General features: G+C 38.9%; 1 protein-coding gene across 2 annotated transcripts in view; it reads left to right on the top strand.

The window, feature by feature from the left end:
- CNOT6 (CCR4-NOT transcription complex subunit 6) overlaps positions 1-22,723 on the top strand; it is a 32,844-nt gene that overhangs the window by 5,788 nt on the left and 4,333 nt on the right. Inside the window, exons 2-11 of one of the 2 annotated variants that reach the window (XM_065848804.2) lie at positions 7,875-7,988; positions 10,329-10,515; positions 14,705-14,790; positions 15,580-15,684; positions 15,776-15,844; positions 17,249-17,406; positions 17,913-18,067; positions 20,065-20,219; positions 21,161-21,391; positions 22,140-22,342. In XM_065848804.2, the coding sequence (XP_065704876.1) occupies positions 7,877-7,988; positions 10,329-10,515; positions 14,705-14,790; positions 15,580-15,684; positions 15,776-15,844; positions 17,249-17,406; positions 17,913-18,067; positions 20,065-20,219; positions 21,161-21,391; positions 22,140-22,342 (1,461 nt within the window). In that variant the 5' untranslated portion in view covers positions 7,875-7,876. Of the gene's footprint in view, positions 1-7,874; positions 7,989-10,328; positions 10,516-14,704; positions 14,791-15,579; positions 15,685-15,775; positions 15,845-17,248; positions 17,407-17,912; positions 18,068-20,064; positions 20,220-21,160; positions 21,392-22,139; positions 22,343-22,723 lie in introns of those variants that run through there. The other variant, XM_065848805.2, reaches the window with a different exon arrangement.

Genomic DNA, 22,723 nt, shown 5'->3' with positions numbered 1-22,723 from the left:
ACTGTCAAATATGGTTGTCTGGACACAACCACTGGAGTAAGAGTTGGTATTGGGTTAATGTTTTGGAGTGTAAGACTTTCTGGAGACGCGTGTGGGTGAAACCTCTAAGCCTTGGCCTTACTGTGTATTTGCATTTTTAAAACCTGAAGCTAAGTGTTTTAAGACAGAACTCTTTTAAAGTTGATCTTTTAGGTTTCACCTTATTTGTACAATGTATAATTATGTACTGCAAGTAAATTATCAAAGTCATTAGTGAACCTGCCTGATCTTTTAATGTATTGGCATTTCAGAATACACTAACATAGAAAATGCAAAAAACTGTTGTATAGTTCTCATTAAGTAGCCAAAGTGTTTCTAGGGATACCAGTTAAAAGCCAACCTTGGCTTTGCAATTTCGTTTTGCATTAATGTTTGTTTTGTATACAGTGGCCTTTTCCTAGAGGCATAATTACATACAATTACTGATAATTAAGAACTATTCTAATCATCTGAACTATGTCTATGCTACACTGAGAACATTTGGATATAGTATTTCTAATCATTAGATGTTGTGCAGGTTAAGAGGTGTGAATTTGAGTTCTTCTTGAGTTAAAGTGTTATCGCGTAGACTTGTCTGGAAGATGGACAGTGAAGGATCACTGCGCTGAAATGTGCCTTTTGCACTCTGAGAATTTCAAAGCGTTCTTCTGAAGTCCAACTGGTCTTATAGCAACTGAATATAGGAGTTAAACAAAAAACAATCAACCAACCAAACAAAACCACCCCAAAACTGTGAACAGCCTTTTTTAAATAAAATGCATCAACAAATAGATGTTTACACAACAGACTTGATATTTACCTAAGAGTAACATACTAGCAGAAAAAAAAAAAATCTGTAACACTGATGTTTTCTTTGTGTATATTTCAATAGTGCAATCTTGTTCACCCCTACAAAGTTAAATGTAGGGTTGCATTTCGATAGATAGGCAAGTTGTCAAATTTCTGTTTATGCAGCATCAAAATATTTGCAATGTTAGTTCTAATATGCATCAGCATGGATTTGTCTAATTTGAGGAAGCTTTAGTTTTCTTTTAGGTGGTGGCTTACATCTGCATTTCTGAACTTGTGTTTATCTACTTGCACACTTGTGTATTGTAGCAAAATATAATCAGAAGCTATATTTCACAGCAGGATGCAAGTATTCTTCCATATTGTGGTGTATACCTGCTAGTAGTTGGGAAATCTCAAACTGTAGGTGTATGTTAAAATCTGTTTTTAAAAAAGAAGTTTGGTTTAGTATGTTTTAAATAAGACATTGATAGAAATAAGACTGACAGGAAATGTAGAAGGCTTTGTAGGAGCAGTATCAGACATACCCCAAAACACTGAATTCTCTAGTTGAAGTTGTATGCCTTGGGGAGGGTGGTCCCAAGTAATTTTAAATAAGAGTTTAGCTGGAGTACATTAAATTTACTTCACATGACACTTGAGGTTTAACTGGGATGTGTTGGATACTTGCTTGCTCCCCTTCTTCATTGTGGTTTCCTACCTGTGAACATTTTCTCCATCATTTTTCGCTGTTAAGATCACTATCTAGTTTGCTGTCTGTGCTTGGTGTAGACTGGGGATGAATAGAGCCATTAACTCAGCTCATGAATTCAAGTGTGTCAATTCTGTAGGGACTTGACCATTATCATAAACCTGTTGAAGCTTGTGTTTTTAGTTGTGCACCTTGTCATCTTGGCCTGGGTCTTTGTGCAGGGTTGTTGCCTCCTTTGCTCATACTTCAGGCTGAAAGGTAATTAGGTTCCCATAGAAATTCCTAATTTGCTGGGTGAAGTGCCAGCAGTGACAGGAAGGTGAAACCAGTAAGCTTGATTCATTTGGAAAAGCATTGTTTGAAAAACGGGTAGTGGGTTTTGAGTGGGAATGAGCAAATCTTAAATTTTGTGATAAACACTGGAATCCAACACTATGAAATTACCTTAGAGATTTTTTTTTTTCCAAAGCACGGTAGTTATTTTTTAGATCTACTCCTTTTGAAGAGAGTCACTGTTTGGGATTAAAAGCAGTGATTTCTGTTCATTCTAATGCAACTCAGCAGTAGAGATTAACCCTTTAAATACAGGTTAATGTTTCTGATTAGCCTATACATTGCTAGAACTGCTGCAGCTTTACGTTATCTAAAAAGCAGTGTACTTTGCCTTCAGATAGGATTTCAGACTTTGTTCAGTGTTACTATTTAACTGATGCATGGGTGAGGGTAGTTGAAAACCAGATTTTCTTCCTGCTGTGTGAGAAGATTTTGGGTAGGTGTGGCCAGAAGGACAATTATGTCATTGTTCTGATTTCAGTCCCATAAACAGCTGTGCTGCTAATCCACACATACATTACACATACAGGAATAATAATACAGGAAGCTAGGCTCCCTCAAATATTTCTTTTTCCTCTTCCACTTTAGCTTTCGGGCCAGTTTAATTATCTTAACCAGCTCCTTTTGTTGTCAGACAAAAGTCAGTGTTGATGCAAGAGCCAAATGAAAATACACAGTCTTGGGGAGGAACCGCAGCATGACCAGCTTAGTTCTGCTTCGTGTGCTGTAAAACCTCAGTGCAAGCGGCTGGAGAGGGGGTTGAGGACGTTCTAAATTAGCTTTGTATTCAAGACATATCAGTCAGTTTAAGAAAGTCATTGGAAACCATTTTCAAATGAAACTTTGGATTGCACAGAAGAGAGTTTGAAGGCTAAAGGCACAAGGTTACAAACGGGTGGTCTGGGATGAGCTTCCAGTATTAGGGTTTGGAGAAAGAAAGGACTCCCGTATGTGCTATCATTTATTACAAGATCTTTGAGCAACTTAATAGTTTAATAGGAAGAACTGTAGGTTGTGTTCTATCCTGCTATTTTTCTGCAGTGCAAAAGTAATTCATTTGGTAAGTAATACTGTACTGCATCGATAAATGGAAAATTACTTAAATTATCTTGTTACCTCTAATTTTGTTTGGTGTAGATTTGTGTAGTTTATTCACTGTTTCTAATTAAAGTAGCAGGAAGTTTGAGTAACTCTGCACTTGGTCAGGTGTGGTGCTGCTTTGTTTACCTCTCCTGGTTGCCTTCTAATCTACGTCAGCTTATTAATGATAAATAAATTAAATAAAGGGTGGGGCGGAGTCAAAAGAAGTCATCAACATGTGTCAAGAAGCTTCAGAAGCAGGGTTGAAATGCTTCAGCATAGGGGTCTTGAGGTATTTCTAAAGTTACTCCCATTTATTAATGGAATTTGTAGACATTGCTTAGTAAGTATTGAAATAGTTATTTCAGAATAGTTGATTAAATCAGATAAAGTTGTATCTGGTATTAACCGTCCTGCTCTCACTTGTTCCTTGTTTTCTATGAAGTTTTAAAATTCAAGTTTTCTTTGCCTATTTTAAATTTCGATATGAAGAAGCTGATGGCTTTTCAGAGAGTTTTTGTAGCAATCCTGAAATCTACATTTATAGTAAAGCCAATACTATAAAGGATTGATGGTACTTGGCCTGCAGGAGTTGTCTAATAGATCTAGTTTTGAAATAGAAGTAGTTTATCTGTGGTATTATAGAAAGCATTTCAGGAAATGAAGAATTGTTGTAGTATTTTCTGTTGGGGAGGGGCTTTGTGGTGTTGGTTTGTTGGGTGGTGGGTTTTTTTGTTTGTTTTCGTTGTTTTTTCTTTTTTTAAAACGCTTAATGCCTGCTCTGAAACATGCCTGCTCATGTACCTATTTTGATTAAATCCTTTACTGAACCTTTTTGCAATTTCATAAAAATGGCAGAAGGGAAGGACACGAAAAATGTCACCGTCTTTCCTACCTTGTCATTCAGTGCGGTTTCCCCAGACTATCCATTTTAGAGGCGTTATTTATTGGCAGTTTATGTGGTCATCCGGAACATTAACTATTTCATAGTCCACCTGCTGCCTTACACACCCCTATAGCCTGGGAGACTGAACATTTCCAAAGTCCTGTTGGACACCGCTCTGATGTCCCTGTGTTCCTGCCCAGCCAGGAGTGTCTCTGAAAGGCTTGAGCTTGTTTTCCAGGCCACCAGCTCCTCCCGGCCCGACCCGTGGTGGCACTGGCGCTGCAGCGGTCAGAGCTCCTCGGGGCACCCGCTCGTGGGGCTGTGGTGATCTCGCCATCTCTTGTCCAGGACGGTTCTCTGAAACAGCACCGAGGCTGAGTGTTCATCACTCATAGTTTCATTGGAGAGACAGGCAGCCAGCAGCACAGGTGCACCTCAACCCGTGACTGTTCAGCTTTGTCTCGGGTGGTCTAGTCCTGAGTGAAGGCAGAGCCGGTGCTCCGTCATCTACCAGCTGCATTAGCCAACTTTGTCAGCTCTTCTTCTAACAGGTTACCCTCTCTTGGCTTTACAATCTTCAGGTTTTTTCTTCTCTCTGGTCCTCGTCACCCTCACCCTGCACCTTTCCCTGATGGGCAGTGTCTCCACTGCTCTCCCTTGCCCTGTCCTTTTCTCTCTGTGCTGTCTGTGCAAGCAAGGACTTAAAACTGTGTCTATTCTGAAGACTCGAGATCTAATTCTCTGCATCAGACCTTTTGCCCCGTTGATGACGTGAGCTTGGCTTAGCTTGGTTTCTTTGTGGTAAGGAGTGTTAATTATGCGTTGGAACTAAGTGACCTGGGGTGGGAATGGTCAGCCACACTCCTTGAACTCTCAATCTCTTTTTACAACTATTTAAATAATAGTTTTAATAACCTGGTACAAGATAGTAAACAATTTAATTTGCATTCAAACATATTTAAATGTCATCTTCATTAAATTTATATAGTCTGGGGTAACGTTCTGGGCATCCATGTCATATATTTGTTTATAAAGATTTTCTTCTTTACGCACCAACTCGGTGGTGCTTTCCACCATCTGCGTTGATGCAACTGAAAACTACAGGTGGTGTATGCTTTTTTCTAAATGATCGCCGTGGTAGTTGAAAGCTGCTGTTATCAGTGGCTTTAAGGTTGTTCAACACTATTTTATGGCTCTTAATTAAAATTGCTTTGGTCTGACGAAACTGTATCACTTAATCTGAGGGTTACCTCAGCTTTTACGGTGAACTGTAGCAGCTCAGTGGGTTCTAAATTTGGATTTGAGGAGGTGAAGAAAGGAGGAGAGACAACGATTTGCAAGAGAGACTGATTTTTTTTCTTGAACTACTCTGTGCTGTGAAACTTTGAAATGCAATTCAAGGTATTGCACTTGTGGTTTGTGATGTCCTGTGAAATATAACCCAAATTTAGCCTTGCTGTCAGATCCTGAGAAATCTCGAGCTCCATGTGATGGATAATGATGCTTTAACGCTTGGTGTGCCGAGATCCTTGGTGTTCTGGGGTGGCTGATGTCAATGATGCTGTTGGTCATCAGCAGCTGTTTCAGCCAGGAGACTCTAAAGTATTTGCTGTTTTTTTTGCTCCTGGAAATCCTAAACAGCGGGGAATTATTGCTGTGAAATGCAGCAGCGAGATAGGGAAAGCCAAGAACAGGAGCTTTACTGAGAGGGAGAACAGAACTGTGGATAGACCAGGAGTGCAAGGTCAGCAAGGTCCACTGTTAAAACTTCGAATTCTTGAATCTCTAGTTGTTTTAGCACACATTAACAAAACCCACTGGAAAAGTGTGTCATCCTGTCCTGGTAGCAGGGAGGGATACTCTGCTGGTACCAGCAAGGCTGTTAATTAGTGCATGTGATGGAGTGTGCTCTGGGGATCCTTCGTTTCTGTACTGAATGAGATCTCTGTCTCCAGTATACCTGCTTCATTTCTTGAAAAATTGGAACATATTTATTAATTCAGGGAGCTGCGGGGAGAGAAAGCATCAAATGACTGACGAAGGTAAATGTTTCCTGACAAACTGGAGCGTTCCTATGTGACATCAGTCTTTGTGAATTGTATATATTTCTATATGGCAATTTCAGAAGAGGTGCTCTATACATTATTTTGCTAATAATTCTTGCACTAGTTGCATAGTTATTGCAGGGAGAAGTTTTGCCTTCACCTTTCTGGTGGTTATAATCCAGTCTTATCTCCTTTAATTAGCTTGGTTTGAAGAAGAAAGTGTTACACTTGGTGGCTCCAGTACCCTGGGTACTCAAGTGCCTTCATTCATTAAGGGGCTCCACCCAGCTGCTATTTATAATCTCATCCTTTTACCCACAATTCACTTTTTAAAGGGGAATTTCTTTTCACTGCAGAAATCTCTTTTTGACCAGTAGTGGGAGTGGGAAAGGGAAGGAGGAGTGTGAATTAGTGAAAGAGCTGTTGTGTTAAAGTAAGCGTGGGGTGCCTAAAAGCTTTATTTTAATTAAAATGCATAATTAGCTGAAAGTTTAGGGAGGGGTTCTGTTGATTGTTTGGGTTTTTTTTTTAACATGCAGAGTAAACATTTTCCAGTAAATTCAATAAACAGATAATAAGTCTGGTTGGTAGTCTAATTTACCAATAGTTATTCCCTGTTTATTCTCTCTATAATTACAACACTTTTCTGATGTATTTGCTTTGTTCAAGGATGTGAAAAAATAGAAAGCCTTGAAAGATTTGGTAGGTAGGTGTGCTCATAATTTTGGCCAGGATAGCTTCTTCTTCATTGAGTGTTTTTTGATAGTAGTATAATATTAATGTGATGTGTTTTGCTTAATAACTGCGTAATATTGCTTGTAGTCTATTTGTAAATGTGACTTGAGCAAGCATTGTTGAATTTCTCTGTTTCATAAAGATAATTTTGTAGCTTGTTGCTTACGCCTTTCAGTATGTACTTTGGATGTGGCGGCTAAAGATGGTAAAATCTTTGCTGTAGAAGCTCTTAAATATATGTAGGGCCATGCAGAAACATTATTCTTATTTGTGATAGATGTGATTTTTATTGGAAGTCCTATGTAACTTGAAAACACGGAGCTAATTTGTAAATTAATATAATATTGATTTATTTAGAATATTTGTAAGCTGGTTTTCCTCTTAAACTAACTAAGGCCTGGATGTTTTTCTCCTGGAACAGAGAAGACGTAGCCCATGGTGCTGGGAGGGCTGTGGCACAGGCTTTGTTATGGAGCCAGGAATGGCTTTTTTGGTTTGTTTCCTTCCTATCTGTAGTGAAACAGTAGAACTATGTTGATGTACAGGAAAGCTGGAAAGAGGCTTTTTTTGGAGAATAACTCTACAAGAAATATTATTTAATTTCTTATCAGGAATACCATGAGAGAGAGTAAGATGAATGAAGTTAAATTTCAGTGTTAAACACCTGGCTGAAGAAAGTGATAGAAATGTCTAAATCAGGTACAATATTTTCAGATTGAAAAGAGCAGGATGAGGGTTGGATTAAAAGCTGTCATTTTACAGCCTTGAGAATCTTTTTGAAACCCTAATTCTTTCTTTGGTGTGCTGAATTGTGTGAAAAGTTGAGATTTGCAGTAAACCTGGAACTGATAGATAATCAGGGTTATTAGCAAATATATATATATATAGTTTTTCTGAGGGACAGTCCAGTGATGGTGATCGTTCTCTTTTGGAAGTTCATTGCAGTAGGATGGATTGTTTCTGAAGGACACAGTGACATCCCAGGAAAGGTGGCAGGACACAATGTTTATGTTGGTTTATGGATTTTGTTAAATTATTGGCTGGGGGGGTTAGGCTGCATCTGCCATTGCAGGAGTATCAGAAATCCGTGGTCTTCTGTTTCATAGCAATCTTTTCCACTTGGTGATGTTTGTAAATGGGCACAGGTTATCTTTATCTGGAGTTTTGAAAAGTGTTTGGAGCAATTGTCTGATACAAAGTTTAACTGAAATGGAAATTACCTTTTAATAATTCTCAGTATGTAGTATCTTAATCAATTGTCTTTTTGTCTCAACAGGAATGCCCAAGGAAAAGTACGATCCACCTGATCCACGGAGGATGTACACAATTATGTCCTCAGAGGAAGCAGCCAACGGAAAGAAATCACACTGGGCAGAGTTGGAAATAAGTGGTAAGAAACTGAGAAATGGTCCTGAGTTATGAATTAATTGCAAGCTAAGAGTAACCTACATAGTACAGCTTGGATAAAAAGTCTGGAGTGGAGTTATCTACCCTAAAGTGAGTGGGGACACCAACAGAGTGGCTGCTGGGCTTTGGGTGTGAGGGGAAGAGTTTGGGTTGGGATCACATAGGGAGCTGTAGGAGAGGTGAGTTGAGGCAAGTGGGGAATCCCAACTTGTAGGAGATTTGGGAAGATGAGGGTGTGGATGTGAACTCTTCGTGTCTTAAGAAGATGAGGTGGGTGAGAGTGTGGATCTAAGATCTAATTTGTCAAAGAAAAGGTGGTGAAGTTGGGGATGATATCTAGACATCCGCTGTTACTTTAAGTAATGTGACAATAAATGAAAATAAAATTAAAATAAAATAATACTCACAACTCATAAACATGAACTCCAGCTAGTGTGGGACGTCAGTCTCTTGATTTGTAGCAAAATCAGAGTTTACTCTGCAAAAAGTGTGTTTACAAGGAAATTCAAGCAAATATTTTAAGAATTTTAAAGCTGTGATGTTGGAAATTAAGGCTGAGATTTTTCTTAAATATAGAGGTTCTTTAAGAGATGGCAAAAATTGCTATGTGGTGTTTCTAAATGACTGTGCAACAGAGAAATTTAATGAAGAAAGAATACAAATAGAGTTCTTTGAATTGTGAAGAGTCTTTCCATCCAGATCACTGAATCTGTGTCTTGCTTCAAGTGCCATGTGCCTCAACACGTGAATAGCATTCTTTACTTGGAGGTTACAGATGCAGAAACCTAGTTAAGTGCTGCTTCAGGAATCAGCATTATATATCAGCATTAGGCTTGGATATCCACTTGGACATCTGCTGCCTCTGCACAGGGAGTGCATTAAGTGATGGCTTTTCCCTTTCCTGCCTGGTAATCTCAGGACAGGCTGATTCCAGCCAGAGAGATGCGGGTAGTAAGGAGGATGGATCAGTGATGTTGATTGGAAATCCTTTCAGCTACAAGGGTTTCTTTGACCACAGTCACCTGTTTGCATTGAGGTGGGGAAGAGGTGTTAATTCAATTTAAAAAATGCAAAGAACTGTTGATTTGTATTTAAAACCTTTCAAAAGATTTCTTAATGAGCATTACAGTGCCATGAATCCTTTAAGAACTCTATGCATTTGCCTTGCAAAAGAATATGTGAATATGCTTTTGTTTTATTAATGTTCACGCTGTCTTTTCCTTGCCAAATGCTTGGTCATCTAATACAGAAGACCACAAATGTTTTAACAGTGTTCATTTAAATACCGAGTTTTTTCACTGCTGTCTCTTTTGTGCCACTCATTTTGTTATAGCTCACTGGAGATCATACCTGTATTAAACCTTCTGTTACCAGGGACTGAGTCCCAGGTACACGCATATTAGTGTAGCTTTCCCCAGGTACTAAATATGAATTCTTTTCTTTCAAGAAAATCATTTAAGGAAAATAATTATAATGTGTGTATGATGGTATAATAATAACCACATCATTCTTAATGTTGTTGAGTAATGGTGGGGTTGGGAGTAACTTTTTGCCTTGGAGAAACTGGTGTTGCTACTCTTTTTAATGCTTTTGGTACAGTGACATGACTTCTGTAAATGAAAAAGAACCCAATCCTGAGAGGAAAAAACGCTTTGAGACCTCCCAATGATATCTCACATTCTTTGCATGTGGCAACGTAAAAACCTGATTCTGTCACACAAATCCATGTTTCAGTTTATACAAAAATCATACAGTTTTTTAAAATATCTGGCAATAGTTTATACCTCTTTCAGTTGAGTGCCAGATGGAAATCCATGTTCTCAGCTAAGCATTTTAGTCACCCTAAATATAGTGCTTCTATCTGTTCTTGGCTGGATTAACGCCATAGAATAAAAGAGTTTTGGTTTGAAAGATGTTGCACAGAAATAAGGGGCAAACCAAAGCAGCACCTTTCATCCCAAACATAAACTATAGTAGAAAAAAACATCTGTTTCTTACACTTCTGTTAATTGCTGCATTCATGGTCAGTTAGTAAATATGTCTTGTTTTGTGTGGAACTTGAGAAATATTTTTAAACCTTAAATATGGATTGGAAAAAAGCAGCATATGCATCCCTGGCAGCGCTTTACGTTCTCTTACGCATTGCCAAAATTTTTGATCTATAGAATTGATAATAAATAGGATTCTAATGGAATAAAAAAAGGAATAAAACCCAAACAAAACTCCTTCTCGAGCCTCCACGCTCCATACATATTTACAAAATTTGTAATTATTGCTAAACCGATATATTTGAAATGTTTTCTTTTGTGCCTTCCTTCCACAGGGAAAGTGAGAAGCTTGAGTTCATCATTGTGGACACTGACCCATTTGACAGCTTTGTATCTCAGTGACAATTCCTTATCCCGTATTCCTTCAGACATTGCCAAGCTTCACAATCTGGTATATCTGGACCTGTCCTCTAATAAAATTCGCAGTTTACCAGCAGAGCTCGGAAACATGGTGTCACTCAGGTATGTCAATTTTAACTAGAGTTTAAATTGTTCTCTGATTATCTTTGTAGCAACAGTTTTAATTTCAGCATCATTTTTACGTTATAATAAAGGAAAAGCATAAATAAATTCCCTGTTCCTCACTTCTTTTTGTCTGTTTCCCTGAATACTTGGTATGGCCTGTGAAGCTGTAGCAATGCTGCTTTTCGGGGATCTCCTGTTCCACGTGTGACAGTGTGGAATGAACTTCAGAAGCGCTCGGTTGGGCAGCCACCAGTTTTGTGTTTTTCCAAGCCGGGTTTCCTGTCACACGCGTCTCTTTCCAGACTCCGCTACAAATCTTTATGTGGCGTTTTTCTCTAAGAAATACTGATGCACAGAAAAAATTGCTTTTAACTGGTAAAGCAGGAAAAAGGTCAGATTAAATGCTCATAATCATGCTAACTACAATTTTTTCCTCTTTGTTTAGTAATTATTCTTAACAATAGTTCTTCTGTTTATTTTATAACAACTGCTACTTGTCTAATATCACCTTGTCTCATTTGCTATCATGTAACTGCATTCCTGTGCAAACTGGGAATTAGAAAAATAATGTTCTAAACACACCTTTTTTTCCCCTCGATTTTACAGTGTCAAGTTGTGTGAAGTTTGCATGGAGTGATACCTCCTTTTGGAAGTGAAACATGAATAGCGATGCCTATTAGGTTATAATTAAGGCTGTAGCATTTCACTTTGTAAAAACACTATTATGATAGTATATAAATGATTTATATAAGAACAAGTATTTACAGACAACATTCTTTGGCCCTTGACTCAAAGGAATATCCTTATTTTAGGTCTGTTACTAGTAATTGCTGTCATTGCTTTTGATTTTGAAGACATTTACAGACAGCTTTCTCAAATCCAGAAAACACTGAGTCTAAAAGTAATGAGAATGTTATTAAAAGTGAAGAAGAAGACAAGAGACAAATGGACTGCCAGCACAGCTTCAATGAAACGGGAAGCAAAGCAAGTTTGCACATAGAAATATCAGTCATTGCATTGCTTTGGAAAAGCCCACTCTGTTGGGGAGGATTAAACTAGCTGATGAAATTGGTGCTAAAAGCTCAAATTCCACAGCAGTTGAAGTTTCAACCTTGGAGGCTGAGCAAAGGGACCTTGCTTTTTAAAGCATAGTGGGCAGCTCTGTTTCATAGTGGTGTTTTCAGCTGTGAAGTAGTCTGTTCTAAAGAAAGCTTTGTGTTACTATTTCAATTAAAAGCAGTTATTAGTAACAGGTTTCTTCCCTCCTTTATCCATTTCTCAGGTATTTTGAGTTAGCAATCCTAAATTTACAGGAACATTCTCAAGTTTATCTTTGTACTTCATTAGCATCCTTTTATTCTCATCACTCTTTTTTGTTTTAGAATATTGCTGTGAACTTAATACTCATTATATACAGTTAGCTGAGCACTGTGTAGTTATCAGTGGTGCCTAAAGATGATAGGCCTTCTTCCCAACACTTTTCCCAATTTACTTTGGCTGATTCTATGAAGCTTCAGCTCTTCCAAGTCCTAAGTCTCTTCCGAGTAGAGAAGGCTCAATCTTGTGAATGTGAAATGTGTGGCTAGGGTCCAGCATCGCACTAGTTTTCTATTTGTGACCTAAACCTAACCCTTGAACCCAGATCTCTAGACATGAAAAGCCCGTGCATTAACCCACTGCGCTCCCTGTCCTCAGGGATTGCGGCTGATCCACGATTTCTTTTCACGGGGGTGAAAGTGGAGACAGACACATAAGCGCATCCTACACGGCAGCGTTCTGCAGGTGCTTGAGTTCAGGGCTTCAGGCTGGCTCTTAACTGCAGACGCTTCCCATTGCTTCTGGAAAGTTATTCAAACTGACAGTAATTCAACACTGGGCATTGCTGATGCCCCGAGCCATGGAAATGGTTTGTGCGCTCGCACTTGAGAATGGGTGTCCCAGCTCCCATGCCTGGAGCTCTGGGTTTGGTCCGTATGGCAAAGCTCACCTGAGGCTCCTCGCTGCTCATTTTCTGCTGTAGGTACTTGAAAAAAAGAGATATTGGAGAGAGCAGTAAGAGTCCTGATTTTTGTGGGAAGAGTAGAAAAACTAAACACTGTAACATGTTATCTGGGAAAGCTCAGCTGTAAAACAGATTCCGTCAATATCCTTGGAAGAACTGGTGGGATTTGCTGTAATCCCCTTTGCTGTGTAGAGGGGGCAGGTTCTGCAGAGGCAAAGATCATTAGAGAAAATAATTCTTTCATCCAAGAGAGGAACTGTGATGATACAGAGCTGGAAGAATGGCAGTAGTAGGTGTTTTTCCTCTAGGACGATTTAGTATATATTTTTTTTTAATTCACACATAACTTTTTTTAGATTTCAGCTGTGCTTTGAAAAACTCTTAGAGGAAAAAGTAGCTTCTTAAAGATTAAACCAATAGCTTTATAATGTCATATAGAATATCGTCCCTAAAAATAATAGGCATTTAGATCTCAAATCTCTGTGGAAGTTGCTGAGAACTGGTAGAGATTTCACCTCCCCCATCCTCTTTTCTACTTGCCATGTGCCCCATTCGTGCTTAGAAACCATAGAATGTCACAGTGAGCTTCTGAGTTTCTCTCTGAAATATCTGCTTTTGTCTATGAGATTTGGGGTTTTTTTTGGTCTATGTGATTTGGAAAAAAAAAGAAACTAAACAACAACAAAAAAAACCCACAAACAAACCAGACACGAACCAATTGACTAGGTGTATTGCAGTCCTGCAGTCAGCTGAGCAATGACTTGACGTGTCTAGATCACAGAATGTCAGGGGTTGGAAGGGACCTGGAAAGCTCACCCAGTGCAATCCCCCCATGGAGCAGGAACACCCAGCTGAGGTTCCACAGGAAGGTGTCCAGGCGGGTTTGAACGTCTGCAGAGAAGGAGACTCCACAGCCCCCTGGGCAGCCTGGGCCAGGCTCTGTCACCCTCGCTGGGAAGAAGTTTCTTCTCAAATTTAAGTGGAACCTTTTATGTTCCAGTTTGATCCCATTACCCCTTGTCCTATCATTGGCTGTCACCGAGAAGAGCCTGGCTCCATCCTCCTGACACTCACCCTTTAGGTATCTGTAAACATGAATGAGGTCACCCCTCAGTCTCCTCTTCTCCAGCTCCAGAGCCCCAGCTCCCTCAGCCTTTCCTCATATGACCCAGTGAAATAAAAATGAAGTCCTCTCCTGTATCTTCTTCCACTATTCCACACAGTGCAGTGTCTCTAAAACAAGCCAGTTGCACCAAGGTTTCTAAAGACGCGGTGAAACAGAGAATTTCTCAGGAAGCCGCTCTTAAGGAAGACCAGGCAGAGTTTACGTCTGAAATGCAAGGCTAGAAGAGGAGATGGATCTCTCTGCTTCAAATGTGGTCTTGTAGAAATCTAAAATAGCTCAGATAACTCTTGGCATCCAGGTTTCCTTCCCTTTATTTTATTTTATTTTTGTCCCAAAATACTTTTCAAGTCTCTGGGCACCAAGTTGTAAACACTCTGAAGTAGCAACTTTATACTGAATATGATGCGGGAAGTCTTCACTATTTTGATCAGAATGTGTTTAAGAGAGTGAAAAACTCCTGCAAAGTCCATTTTTTCTACCCAGTTCATTGGGATATCAGAATTCAGGACATACATTCTGTTCCTTTCTGCATGTTGTTTTTGGGAGTTTAAACGCGCGCATTTTGTCTTAACACTGAAATTATGAAAACAACAGAAAATTACTGTTGTAAAATTACTGTTATATAGTAACGTCATAGTTCTAACTGTACTGTCCTGATCCTGGATTTTTTGCTTGTTTTCCTGGATATTTCTCTTTATTTGGCCTTTAATCATAGCCAAACTGGTTTATGGTCTGGTTTGCCAGAGCTGTTGTTGCTTCATCATTTGTAGTTATCGAAGTATTTAATTGTCGCTAATGGTAACAAAATTTGTGACTATTTAAGATGAACTCATCAAACAGCTGCTTTGCTCGGTCCTTCAACCTAATATGTATTTTGTCTGTGCGTGTGTTGAGTACAGCAGGATTTCCCTCACTATTGCTGTTTTGTCTTTGAGGTTTTTCAATAATCTGGTTTGCTGGTATATTGTTTATCTTTTAGTTAAACTTCTTGTACTCTGCTGCTGAAGACAAAAGGTTGATCTGTTTTCAGCCCTATGTGATTCTTGCTCTGTCTACAGGGAACTACATTTAAATAACAACCTGTTACGAGTTTTACCTTTTGAGCTGGGAAAACTGTTCCAGTTACAGACTTTGGGTCTGAAAGGTATTACTACTTTTTCTTGGTATCCTTGCTTGTTTAATGATATTGCTCCTGTGATGTAATGGCTGTAGACCGCTAGTTCATAAAATGTAACTGAATAGTGATCCCAGATGTAGTTACTTATTCCATGTTCATAAGTATAATTATTCAGGGATTATTTGATAAAAAGAGAGAGGACTCCACATACAAAGAGCTTTGCTTCTCTTCATGCAGTGAGGGGCAGCTTTCTGTTGCTTGCATAGTCATGCTTTAACTAAGAAATAGTCTGTAGATATTAAACCAAAAAGGGAATATGCTTTGCATTGCTGTGGTGTACTGTGCTGGTTATGCAAGCAGCAATTTAAAGATCTTTCCTTTTTTTCCCTCTGAACTGAATGGGTTCTAGCTATAAAATTGCGAACCTTGGGGTAACACATATCCCAAAATCAGGAGCACTGGAGTGATGCGTTATCTCTGAACACTGTTAAGTCTCAAAACTGGTTTTCTCCCCCTTAAAACTGGATAACTGCACTGTGCATTGTCCATGAAAACTTCTGCAGCCTGCTTCTGCGTTTGGCAGATAGTGGGTGTTTCACTCATGTTGAGCAAATTGACCGCCCTTGGTTCTGTCTGTCAGAAGATGAGAGAGGATGGAATGTGGTTAACATCACTAGATCTATGCTTGTGGGACTGAAGACCCAAGATTTGAAACCTCTAAGTAGTCCATAGTTGATGCAGCATCTTTTCTCAGAGATGCCAGCTTTAAACGCTAATATGTAAGTTCATAATGTTTATTTTATTCAATGTTTGCAGGAAATCCACTTACGCAGGATATTCTGAACCTTTATCAGGAACCAGACGGGACACGAAGGCTACTGAACTATTTGCTTGATAATTTGGCAGGTACTGCAAAAAGAAGTAAGTGATCATTCTCAAAACATTTATTTCTGCTGTGTAAAATAAATGTGATGATCACTTGGTGTATCTCTACTTTACAATGTTCCCATAGTTTCAACAGAACAACCGCCTCCAAGATCTTGGATCATGTTGCAAGAACCAGACCGTACAAGACCAACAGGTACTGTAACCCTTCTTTCTTAATCTGTTGTAAAAGGTGTGGATCTGTGCTATCTGTTGAAAATTTTGATGCTAAGATTAACCAATCTCCTGTTCAGTGTTGATTAGCCAGCTGAAGTAGTTCTGTCTCAATTGGAACACCTGTTTCAATTTACCGATCTTTTACTATAAAGTAATTTTCTTTTTAATTGACATCCTCATCACAGGAATTGAAAATGTTGTCCACCGTTAGTTAAATAGTTGAAATATAGCAGAAATATAGCACATTTATTGAAGATTAAAAAAATGGAAGAACATGTGCGTGATTTCCCAAAAATGTGGAGTTTTTTCTTTTAAGTAAGCAATTTGTCATCTTGGACTCAGCACTTTCCTTGTTGTTAGGATTCAGGTCATGTTTAATTGTTTATTAATTTTTCTGCATGAATTCTCTGAAATATAACCTTTTTTATTTACTTGCACACCAAAAATCATAGTGTATTTCTCAGTTATTGCAGCGTCCTCTCTTTCAGGACTGAGGCACATTACTTTCCTCTGTGCTTCAAAGAACACGATGTTAATGCAGTTTGTCTTTTGCTGTCATCTCTTTGTTTTCAGAACGCTGAGCTTTGCCCCCTCCATCAGCCCAGGACTGTAGTCCTAATTTGCTAAGTCTTCAAACAACTGTCTTGTTTCTTTTTCTGGCGTTGTGCTGCATGTTGGAGTTGAGCTCCCAATAAGCTACCAAGTGTCTCCTTATTGTACTGCAAATTCCTTGGTGCTTTTTAAAAACAAACAAAATAACCCAGCAAAACAAAACCAAAAATCTGTGCTCCTGGATTACCTGTCAGGGTGCCCCAGACTGTCTCATTATCACTCCTCTTCCAAATGAATATGGAGAGTAGATGTTTCTTGTCTTTACACCTGAATCGTAAGGTTTTTGAGGTGGAAACAGTTGGGGGTTTATTTTGCCTATACTTTTTGGTTGTGTGATCCCACCTATGGTTCTGTTATAGTTTGTGGTCAAAATAATTAAGGTAGATCTTAATCTGTTTGAAGAGTTTGCAAACCTTTGTATAGGTAACAAATGTAAGTGTTCAAATACCTTGGTTTAGGCTTTTTGCAGTAGAGCACCGCTTGGCATGAAGTACATTTGCCTGCTATTTACTGCATTAACCATATGAAGAGGGAGTTTGGATTTTGTTTTCTAATGAAATGCTAGAAGACAGTTGCCATCAGTCCAAACTTGGAATTTATCTTCTTAAGGCTAACGATTTTTTTCTTTCAGTATAGATAAATGACCTGTGTTTTTATTGAATGAAATGAAGCGTGAATTGATAAATTTGCGGAGGACACAAGTGAACAACATAATTGTGTATTTATATATAGTTAAATATATCAATATGTAAATGAAATTGTTGTTCTGCAGCCTTGTTTTCTGTCATGTGTTACAACGTACTCTGTGATAAATACGCTACCCGGCAGCTGTATGGCTATTGTCCGTCTTGGGCATTGAACTGGGAATACAGAAAAAAAGCCATTATGCAGGAAATCCTGAGCTGCAATGCTGACATCATAAGTCTTCAGGTAAAAGAAACACTATTATTTCTTCTCCTTTTCTATTCCTATGTGCTGGTTTCTCCGTATTAAATATATTTACAGTAAACAGTCTGTTTTCAAAACCGTTTGAAAACAAAAGAAGAAAAGTGGTGTTCAGAACGTTGTTTGTTGCTTGACATCAAAAGAATGCTTTTTAGCCCACACAGTTGGAATGTGAACCAGCAGCTGCTGATCAAAGAGATGTGTGTGGGGGTGTCTTTGGGCCTGTGTGTGTATGTGGGGCTATAATTGACATGCTTTCAAATAAAAGGCTTGAGATAATCATAACTCTGGGGATTAGAGAAATTCATTTATATTTTCTTAAAATAGGGACATTGCTCTCAAATTTGCATTCTCCGAGGTACTTAATTCTTACAGTTTTTTTCCCTTTAATTTGAAAGCGATTTACACTTCTGAAAAGTCTAAATAATATCATCAGTCTTCCGTATTTTGCTAATAGTACTCTCGTGCTGTGCTGTCCTGTAACTTTATAGGAGGTTGAAACAGAGCAGTACTACAGTTTTTTCCTGGTAGAACTGAAAGAACGTGGCTACAATGGATTCTTCAGTCCAAAATCTAGAGCTAGGACAATGTCAGAACAGGAAAGAAAACACGTTGATGGTTGTGCAATATTTTTCAAAACAGAAAAGTAAGTGATGTGTTTTGCAAAACCTTCTCTTGTGTCTTGCTCTCTTTCACGTGGTTTCTCTGGTCTGTCTGTAGCTCGAACAGTTCAGCATTAATTGCCCTTTTTGTACTCGTTCAGTGTTTCCTATAGACCATGCCTGTCTTTAGAAGGAGTGTTCTGTACAAGAAAAAACACTCTCGTTATAACCAACAATAGAAAATTTTGTCTTGAATATTTCTTTAAGTTGATATTTCGTTCTGATGGAGCAATGCAGATTAGAATCATACAGAATCACACGGAATCACAGAATGTCAGGGATTGGAAGGGACCTTGAAAGCTCATCCAGTCCAGTCCCCCCACCAGAGCAGGAACACCCAGCTGAGGTTCCACAGGAAGGTGTCCAGGCAGGTTTGAATGTCTGCAGAGAAGGAGACTCCACAACCTCCCTGGGCAGCCTGGGCCAGGCTCTGTCACCCTCACTGAGAAGAAGTTTCTTCTCAAATTTAAGTGGAACCTTTTGTGTTCCAGTTTCTGCCCATTACCCCTTGTCCTATCACTGGTTGTTACCGAGAAGAGCCTGGCTCCATCCTCCTGACACTCACCCTTTAGTTATCTGTAAACATTAATGAGGTCACCCCTCAGTCTTCTCTTCTCCAAGCTCAAGAGCCCCAGCTCCCTCAGCCTTTCCTCACACAGGAGATGCGCCACTCCATCATCTTCATTGCCCTGTGCTGGACTCTCTCCAGCAGTTCCCTGTCCTTCTGGAACTGCCCAGAACTGGACACAATATTCCAGGTGTGGTCTCACCAGGGCAGAGTAGAGGGGCAGGAGAACCTCTCTGACCTACTGACCACCCCCTTCTAACCCACCCCAGGTACCATTGGCCTTCCTGGCCTCAAGGGCCCAGTGCTGGCTCATGGTCACCCTGCTGTCCACCAGGACCCCCAGGTCCCTTTCCCCTACACTGCTCTCTAATAGGTCATTCCCCAACTTACACTGGAACCTGGGGTTGTTCCTGCCCAGATTCAAGACTTTACACCTGCCCTTGTTATATTTCATTACATTTTTCCCTGCCCACCTCTCCAGCCTGTCCAGGTCTCTGATGGCAACACAGCCTCTGGCGTGTCAGCCACTCCTCCCAGCTTGGTGTCATCAGCAAACTTGCTGACAGTCACTCTATTCCCTCGTCCAAATCATTGATGAATATATTGAATAATACAGGCCCAGTACTGACCCCTGAGGCACTGCACAGGACACAGGCCTCAACTGGACTCCGCCCCATTGACCACGACTCTGGCTTCTTCCCTTCAGCCAGTTTGCAGCCCACCTCACTACCCCATCATTAAATTCTACTTCAAGTGTTGTGTGTGCGTCCCAACCATTACGTGTTAATAATGAAAAATAAAGCAAACGTCGTCTTTTCTTGCTTTTTCTGAGTAAAGGAATCAATAACCTCCAGAGCTGCTGAAATGAGACTTTAGATGACGTTGACTTTTTAATACATTAGCCTTCTGATAAAGCAGAAGACAAGGCACTTGGTACCGCTGCTCACTTCTGAAAAAAACAGTTATTTAAGAGCTACAGCACTTAACTCATTGTGTCCTGTTGTACTTGTATAACTGCTTGGGTATGAGGGAAGTAATTTCCGTTGTGTCCACAAATAAATGTATAAGCCACGTTTGATACCTTTTGGCTTAGAAAAATTTACTCCCGCTCTATTAAACCTGCATCTTTGAACTTGCAGCTGGTGCAAAATTAGAAACAAGCGTTCTTTTTCTGTAGTTTCTCAATCTCTCTCTCTGGAAATAAAGTATTTCAATTGAAACGAAGTATAAAATACCTAAAAATTGCTGGGAAAAATTTATCCTTTGATTTCAGTTTAGGATTTTATGAAATTATGTGATTGGCTGAGATTTTTACGTAATAAATGTGTTTGAACTTTAATTGAAAGGAGAATTATCTATACCATTTCTGTATATCTGACTGATGAAAAACTGTGTATGATGTTTTTATTTCAGATTTACTTTGGTTCAAAAACATACTGTTGAGTTCAATCAACTGGCTATGGCGAACTCAGAAGGTTCGGAAGCCATGCTGAACAGAGTTATGACAAAAGATAACATTGGAGTGGCTGTATTGTTGGAACTGCGAAAGGAATTGATAGAAATGTCATGTAAGTCCTATTTAGTTTATATTTTTTCAACAGATTATATTTTCTAAATGAAAAGATTGACATTTGCTATAGTAAACCTGAGAAACTAGGTTCTGCGGATGAGCGTGACTTTGCATGTTACGTGTTCAAACTTATTTCCAAAGACGATTTGGGGAAAAGTCGTAGTTCTTAAATGAAGATGATCTTTTTTTTTTTTCTGCTTATACCTTTTTGCTTAAAAAATACAAATACTCAAGTTTGAGTGATTTTAGGTATCAAAGAGTCAGTGTTAGTCGTGTGTTTCTGGGTCATGTATTTGCATCATTTTAGTTTCTTGTCTTCACTGTCATGTTTATACAACCTGCTTGTTCTGCCCTGTCATTCTTAATTTAGGAAATGTAAATTGGCTTTCTAAGTATCACAGTGGGTGACTACCCCACCTGTGTTGTGTTCATCCAGATGATATTTTATTAATTCAGATTCTAACAAACAAGGCTTTTAAGAAGCACTTATAGCAAGAGAGAACTTATAATATGGATAACTTAAAATTCAGAGGTCATTGCACGATAAGATATGAACAATGCCTGTTTACCGTCACAACCCGAGGAAAGCTGTTCTGATTTTTTTAGAACTACACTATTTGCCTGTCATTAGGATTATCTGTTATTTATGGTAATTTACAGTATTCTTAAATATGTAGATGTTACCTATCACAGGATAGTCTGTCTGTTAATGGTCTTGAATGTGAAACACATTTATTCCTAAAGCTTTATGTTGACTAAAACACTTAATAGATGTAAGAAAAGTTGTGTGACCCTCTTAAACTAAACGGTATTAACCCTCTTCAGGTTATACTGGTATTTTATTTAGTTTTTCCTCCCCTCAAACATCTTGTTTAAAATTCACTAATAGTGATTTTTGTTGCCGACCATGTAAGGTAAATAATTGATTTTAAATTTTAGCTGGAAAGCCACATCTTGGGATGGAAAAGCAGCTAGTTCTTGTAGCTAATGCACATATGCATTGGGACCCAGAGTATTCTGATGTGAAGCTGGTTCAGACTATGATGTTCCTGTCCGAGGTAAAGAACATTATTGATAAAGCTTCTCGTAGTCTCAAACCTGGTGTTTCGGGAGAACTTGGAACCATTCCACTTGTACTGTGTGCAGATCTCAATTCTCTACCAGACTCTGGTAAGAGTTCTATTTCTTATTTTTTTTAGATTGTTTCAAGTGTGTAACAATTTAAATTTTCAGGTCTCACTTTTTTAAAGGAGTTTTCAGCTTAGGGAAAACATTGTTTGATATTACAAGCTTTAAAGGTTCTAAGAAAATAGATGGAAGAGTGAAAAGGTAGAACTGTTGCTTTTGTGAGTGACCTTATTGCCGAAGCAGTAGTAGAGCTACGTCTGGTCTTTCAGAAGCATTTTCACTGTTACCTTAGAATATGGGAATGGAAAGGAAGAAAATAACTTCCAAAAATAACATGTCGATTTGGCTTTGCAGCCTCTTTAAAGTGAACTTGATCTGAAGTAGTGTTTCAAAAGCTGGGTTTTTTGCAGTGTTTTAGCTGAAGAACATTGAAAGCCAAGACTTGAGCACAGAGAGACAAGGAGAGGAGGAAGCTGCCTACCTGGCACCCATAGAATTTTATTACTGCTTTTTTCATCTTCCCCCAGTCAGTCTGTTCCTAATTAGCCTGCTATTTTTTTCTAATCAAAACATGTCTCTTTTTTTTCTTTCTGTGTGACATTTGCTCTTGACCAACATACACGTTGCCTTGAAATATTTTACAAGAACCACTGCTGACTGTATTTTACATGTGTTAAAGTTTTGCTTTTATAATGCATATGGTTGCACGTATGACTCAAAGTAACCTACACGTGCTAATTTGGTGAATGCTCCTTAATACCTTCTTGTGTGTATGTGTCCCTGCTAATAGGTGTTGTTGAGTACTTGAGCACTGGTGGAGTGGAAACAAACCACAAAGATTTTAAGGAACTGAGATACAACGAAAGTCTTACTAACTTCAGCTGTAATGGGAAAAATGGAACAACAAATGGAAGAATTACACATGGTTTCAAGTTGAAGAGTGCCTATGAGAACGGTCTAATGCCTTACACAAATTACACATTTGACTTCAAGGTAAGGACTTGGCTCATATTTTGGAAGGGTTTTCATTTTGAAGTTGAACTAATGTGATTTGCTGTCTGAAGTTGTTTAACAAAGAAATTTGGGTAGCTAAGAGTAAATTCACACAATTTATATTGGAAACATAGTGAGCTAGAGTGCCCAACACTTCAGTGTCCTAGAAACTTAAGTTTTATTTTTTCTTGTTAGTAACTTGTAATAGATTTACAAGAGTTGGAGTGCTGTTAACCTTCCATGCAAATAGGAAGGTTTTGTATTTTAATACTCCAAGCTAAATGAAATAGTACAACGGGGCACTTCAGATGTCAACTGCAAGGAAATAGTGCATGTTGCTATTGGAAAATTCTAAGTGCTCCATGGCCCAGGTAAAGCGAA

This window comes from Patagioenas fasciata, chromosome 14, assembly GCF_037038585.1.
Source record: "Patagioenas fasciata isolate bPatFas1 chromosome 14, bPatFas1.hap1, whole genome shotgun sequence".
Classification (NCBI taxonomy): domain Eukaryota; kingdom Metazoa; phylum Chordata; class Aves; order Columbiformes; family Columbidae; genus Patagioenas; species Patagioenas fasciata.
The sequence above is the reverse complement of the archived record's forward strand: the minus strand, read 5'-3'. Positions and strand labels throughout refer to the sequence as shown.